Genomic DNA, 6,521 nt, shown 5'->3' on the forward strand with positions numbered 1-6,521 from the left:
CGGGTGGAGGAACCTGCCTCACATACAGAATCAGAGAGTACATACTGAAGATTTTATGACTTACCTGGAATAAATATTTACTTCTCATTGAACATGTGTCAGAGTATATTTTTGTAAAGCAGCTTAATGTGACAAGCCCCATTCTCCAGAGAATAAGGAACTTGTTTCATTTTACATGCCTGGAATTCAAACTTTTAAAATGTGGCAACAGATTTGCACAAAGTAGTATGTAAATCTTTGCAGAGAAGCATGCACATATGCATCCCTGGCTTTCCTGGGAATACATTTGGCAGCACTGCTTTAGCCTAAAGCAAGGGCCCATCCTGAGGGAAAGGTTAGTGGTAATGAAGCATTGTACCTCATCCACGGAGAACTTCTAGGAGTCAATTAGTCTCCTCCAATATACATACCACATTGAGTGGATCCAGTTTACAAGGCACTTAACTCTCCCTGTCACCTCTAGGCAGATTGAAAAGGTCAGAATTTTAGCTCCAGTGACATTTCTTGTTATCTATATATCACTGGACTGCCTTAAAGGATAATAATAAGGGTATCTATTTCATGGGATTGTTGTGAGAATCATATAAAATAAGATGTAAAAGCACTTTTTAAATTGCAAAGTACTACATAAAAGCTAATGTATTATTGTTATTATGTACAGTGGATTTGTATTTTGAAATAAAGGAACTGCAATTATCTTCTAGAGGAAATGGAAATTAAATCCCCAGCCAGATTCTGCCTAAATTATCCTCATCATATTCACTCCAAGAAAGAACCTAGTTATTTCTGTTCTGATTCTGCCCTTTCTTTCATGGCTTTTAGGGACTTACAAAGGAATTTTTCCTGTGGCCTTTCTTCTAGACTCTCTGGAGATGGAGGTATATGCAGCCTCAGGCAGAATATCTTCCTCTTTTTGGAAAGAAGCTTGGGAAAATGAGTGGGGTGATTATACATGAAGGACTGTCAGTATATAACTGCTGAGCTGTTGGCCAACCCATGAGCTGTGAGCCTTTGAGCCCTGTGTACCAGTGATAAAGGAGCAGAAAAGCCCCTAAGGAAAAAAAAAAAATCAAAAACCATAAAATAAGTTTCCTTCCTGTCTGTCTGAAAATCGGATTTATAATCAATTTTTCAGGAGCAAGGACTCACTATTATTTTGGTCTGATTTTTCCATTTGTGGGTTGCAAGTCAGGCTCTTGGGAATATATGGAGCAGAAACCACCCCAGTCTATGCAGAATAAGGAATTTATTTTCCTTCTCACTTATCCCTCAGGATCTGAAAAAGGAAGGATATTGGTTGCCTGATGGAGCTGGAAAATAACTGAGATAACTGTTTTTCAGTTCGTTTACTTCACAACAGGGAGAATGTTTGTAAACCAATGAAGAAATAGCCTTTTTCCTGGTTGCACTGCTGCATTCTATTGAGCCAGAGACTGAGGTTTCCCTTAGCAGAACTTTGCTGGATGGAGTTCACAGTGGAACACTTGACCACTGTCCCTTATCTTCTGCTGATTTCCCTTGGCTCTTCTAAAATGGACAGAATTACTCAGAATGACTTCCCTATTACTCATGAAGGGAAGCCAAACATGGATTTAACATTTGTAATTTTTGTTAAGCAGCCACAACATTCTGAGAGGGTGTCAAAGGGCCATGTCCCAAGTCATTGTCTGCCCAATTATGTTTTGAATCCCTGGCATCTAATATGGCACTTGAGTCATTTGTTCAGTAAATTTTTATTAAAGTCTTAATATGTGCCAGACATTGGAATTGGAGTGATAAATTGAATAGGTTAGGCATGGTCCCTGACTGCACAGAGTTTACTGCCTAGTTCATAGTCTAATGCATAGTAATTGCTCAATAAATATTTGTCAGGTTAATGTACACAAAACCCCCCAAAGCATTACTTTATTAGAAAAAACTTGGAAAAATCCTGAATTATGTGTACCATAAAAAACACTGAAAAGGAGAATTAATGGTCTTTATAACACAAGCCCATTTGGAGGTTTTCAAAAGGTGTAATTAGGTCTGGGAACGTACCCTCCAGAAGTTAGTCTCCCTCACCCTCCTTCTGGAATGAACTGCATGCCTCTGATGTTCTATTCACCTTGGTGGTCCTAAACCCTCTGGTTACAGGATTTTCAGGGCATGGGGGGAGACCAGAAGCTCACCCATAAATCATTCTCTCCAAGAAGCTTGGCCCAGTTTCTCTGTGATTTCAAGTGGAATTAAAATCACTCATAGGGTAAAGCTAAAGCCATCATGACTAGCACTTGGTAGTTTCAAGCCCACTTGGGATGGTAATAAAATGCTGGACAATTTAAAAATTAGTTGCTTAAGTTAATGGTCACATCACAAACAGATCTGCATCTCTGCCTGCACATACAACCAGTTTGACCAATCCAGTCAAAAACATAAGACTATTTTTTTTATTTTATTAAATCAAACCATCGGTTCAAAGTGATTGAATCTGTTTTGTATGCAGTTATGATCAGTGTCTCTTTCTAGTCCAAATATTTTACATTAAAGAGTAGAATTCAAGATTTAAAAAAATGAGTTTCCCTGAGTAGCAAGGAATATATGTGTCAAAATATAAACATTGCCCTGACCCCACCCCATAGATGTACAACACACTTCTAAACTCTTCTCAGGCTATGATGTCCGATAAAAGTCCAGTTTAATTGTCAGTTGTTTTCTGGCGGAGATAATCAGTATAATTCTCTTGTGGCCATGGGACAGAATAAGGACATAGAAGAAAGCCTGTACTCATTCCTAAGCACTGGTCCTCAGAATGGAAAACACACTCTCTTCCTCAATGTCTAAGTACAGCAGTTCATTTATTCCCTCATGTATTCTTTCATTTGTTCATTCATTCATTCACAAATTTATTCAATGAATTCATAAGCATCTGGGCACTGGGGCTACAATGTCTCTGTTCTTGTGAAGTTTTCAGTTTAGTTTTGGAAAAATATTTTAATCACAGGCAGTCACACTTATTAATGTAAAGTTACAAACTTGATCAAATTCTAAAAAGGAATGGAACAAGGTTTCTATCAGATCATGTGTGCTATATGAACCTAGGACAGGAACCAGTCCATGCAGTACCAAGGAAGCCACATTAAGGATTTTGGTTTTTATTCCAAGAGAAATGGGAATCTACTGCAGAGTTTTATGAAAAAAGAGAGGCATGCTCACATTTGTGTGTTCAAAAGACCACTTTGGCTACCGCATAAAGAATGAGTTGGAATGAGGCAGAGTGGTTGCTGGGACAACAACTACTAGATTTTACTATTGTTTAAGTGAGACATGACTAGAGCTTGGTCAAGGATGGTGGTGATTGGTGAGAGAGGAAAAAATGAGAGGTACATGGGAGCTAAAAGTAACAAGATTTGGTAGATTAGAATTTGAGAGGTGAGAAAAAAGAAATAATTTGATCCTAGATTTCTGTCTTGAAAAACTAGATAAACAGTAGTGCCTTTCCTAAAGAAAGAGCACTCTTAGAGGGTAGGGTGATCACAAGCTTAATCTTGGACATGCTAAGTTTGAGGTGCTTCTAAGACTTCCTAGGGGAGATATTAAATAGGTAGGCAAATAAATAGGTCTGTAGCTCACAGAAGTCTGCTTTTGATATGGGACATTAGGATATAGGTGTAACTGAAGCCATGGAAAGCTTAGGATGACCTACAGAGAAATAATATGGCTAGGAGGACAATATTAAAAAGGAAATAATGGATATATCACCTTTGGGAGGGTATTTTATTGATCTAGTTATTTGAAAATTAAGACCCTTTGTACTAATTGTTAAAATAAATTGGAATATTAAAACGAATTCAATAGCATTAAAGATAGATAGTAGATTTAAAAATTTTTCCAAGCACCAGTAAAGGAACCTTTAAAGGGAAAATAAAATTTGAGACTCTGTAGAGCTGGGGCTTTGCACATTAATCAGTAAATCTGGTCTTTATATCCATTTTGGACTTGACTAATAAATGATTATGAGTGTATAAGAGATATTTTTAAAATAGGACTTTCTCTTAACCCATAATAGAAAACTTCAAGTTAGAGAAAATAGGTAACAAAATGTTCTTTTTTCTCATTTACCTTGAAATTTATGATCCAATCCACTCTTAGTAGAATCATAATCATCAATCAGTTTTCGATTCTTGGTTGAATCAACATCTTCCACATTCAATTTATTATCAAATGGAGAGCTTCTTATGGATTGTCTTTCTTTCTCAACTTTTTCCTTTTCTGTTATTGCCTTTAGCAGGTTCAAGTTATCAACAAAAGAATAATTGCTTTCACCTGGCTTGTTTTCTGGAAAAAATGCCCCAAGCCCAACACAGCATTTTAGTTAAGTTTCTCACAGTCTACATTATTTAAATTAACATCAATATGATTTTACCTGGAAGGTATGTTTTTTTAATCTTGTCTGCTTCTGCTTCTGCGATCTGTTAAACAAACAGGAGATACAGCACTAGTTTTAAATCATTGTTCCACTACTCATCAAATATGAGAGCCAAGTTATTTAATCTCCATGGGATTTAGTTTTCTTGTTTGTAAAATGTGGATAATAATTCCTATCTCAAAGCATTGTTATAAGGATTAAATGAGATAAAATAAAGGGCAGATGCTCTATAAATATTAATTCCTTTCTCCTATAATATTGATGAAAGATAAATCTCTGATAAATTAAGCAATCTTGCAATAGAGTGGATGTGATGTTGAGCTTACTAGGTTATCATACAGTAAGCTCTTTGTATTATACACAACTCGATGCACTTAACTGTTAGGATATGTAAATTACCAAAACTAGATTTTCTATCCTAATTTCTGTCAATTTATAATTAAGCTCCTGAAATTTATGAATTCAGAATGGCTAAAATGTTGCAACATAATTACATTAAATAATAATAACTAAAGCAAAATGAAGTAGCATTTATAATTTTACTTTTGACCTACCTGTTCATTCAAAGGTCTTTCTGCACTTAATTCTCTATTATGTAGAGATTTGTCTAGAATAAACACATGCAAATATAAATTTAATAGTGCGTTGGAAAGACAAAATATGTCTCTTTAAATAAAATATTAAGAAAGAAAAACAAATATCAGGAGAAATACTTTGGATGGCTACAAAACAAAACATATATTAACAAAGATTATCAAGATTATTCAATATCAATGATGATCAACGTTGCCTTGCTTATTATCTTGGTGTGTTTCCTCAGTTAATAGAATCACATTTTTTTCTGGCCAGAAATTTAACATAGTGTTCTAATAATACTTGGCTTATCAGCTATTCTCAACTAGAAAGTATAATTTGGATTGGCATTGGCACACTGGCACATTAAAAGCTCTTCCATCATATACTGCACTGTGTAATGAATAGAATATCTGACAAAGGTTGTTAGACAACTTAGGAAAAAAAAAAAAAAAAAATCCAAGCCCCTAAAGGTGGAAAATACTCCCTTAGTTTTCAAAACAAGATCTTTAAAAACAACCCATGTTATTGCTCTATCATTTAAAAAGTGAGGGGGAAAAATCTGTCTTCTGTCTCTAAATTCAAACCAATTCCTCTGTCAATACGCAAAGATGTGATTTGATCAGAAAATGAAGTAGGGTGATTTACAGCTCACGGATTAGGACAAGCTTTAACCTTTTCGTTGCGGAAAAAAAAAGGGAGGTGGGAAGAAGAAGAGAGTCCACAGACCTTGGCTGCCTCCTGGCTTGGGGAAAGCTTGAACTGGGCTGCTGGGGAGCACCAACACCAGAATCCAACTGCCGGTCCAAAGGAACCCCATTCTTCCACGCCTGGCGCCGGGCTCCCGGAGCTGTAGCTTTTGTTATGAATGAAAAGAAGAGTAAAAACAGGAAGAGCCAGAAGGGAGGGTGCGGGGAGGGAGTGTGGCCGGGACCGGGAGGCCGGCGGGGCTCTAAGCCGCTCCCGAGTAAGCGCTTGGAAGGGCTCCGGGCGCTCGGGAGGCAGGTCTTCAGGTGGAGGCGAGCGCTGTCCGCCCAGCGGGTGCTGAAGTTCCTGTGACCGGAGCCGGCCGCGGGTCAGCAGGGCGTAGCTTTACTCTGCTCCCTCCTGGAGAGGAAGTGAAGAAGCAAGCGCATGCTCTATGCAAGCCAGAGGCGGGAAGGGATGGCGTCAGCGACTCCAACGCTACTCTAGTCCCCCGGGAATGGGATGGGGGAGGGCGACAGAACTGGCTAGCGTAATTTCTGTGCTGCAGTCCTAGGGGTGCTCCTGAGCTTAGGGTCATTTGGATTGCCCTAAGCTGCACATCATTGTAACCTCCCAAGTAAACGTTACCTCAAGGACCAAATGCCTTCTGCACATGCACCGTCTAGGAGAGTTAGACAACCTTGTGCGAATAGTTCTGCTTTGGGATTCTTCTTCTGGGATATCTGCTCCAGAATCCCTTCTTTCCATTCCACCTCCTGTACCCAAAAGGTACATATAATTCTAATATCCTTAGAAAAGCCCTGTCTTTTGTGATTTGTGTTGACATACCAAGTGT

The 6,521-nt window shown here is 38.1% G+C and overlaps 1 protein-coding gene across 1 annotated transcript in view; it reads right to left on the reverse strand.

Annotated features, from left to right (window-relative positions):
- The window catches only part of SCG3 (secretogranin III), a 31,257-nt gene extending 25,459 nt beyond the window's left edge, over window positions 1-5,798 (reverse strand). The window contains exons 1-4 of the mRNA XM_063091722.1: window positions 5,708-5,798; window positions 4,960-5,012; window positions 4,403-4,448; window positions 4,099-4,314 (exon numbers count right to left, since the gene is read on the reverse strand). Coding sequence (XP_062947792.1) covers window positions 4,099-4,314; window positions 4,403-4,448; window positions 4,960-5,012; window positions 5,708-5,798 — 406 coding nt within the window. The remainder of the gene's footprint in view (window positions 1-4,098; window positions 4,315-4,402; window positions 4,449-4,959; window positions 5,013-5,707) is intronic.
- Window positions 5,799-6,521: the final 723 nt, after the last annotated feature.

Source organism: Cynocephalus volans, chromosome 3 (genome assembly GCF_027409185.1).
Source record: "Cynocephalus volans isolate mCynVol1 chromosome 3, mCynVol1.pri, whole genome shotgun sequence".
Classification (NCBI taxonomy): Eukaryota; Metazoa; Chordata; class Mammalia; order Dermoptera; family Cynocephalidae; genus Cynocephalus; species Cynocephalus volans.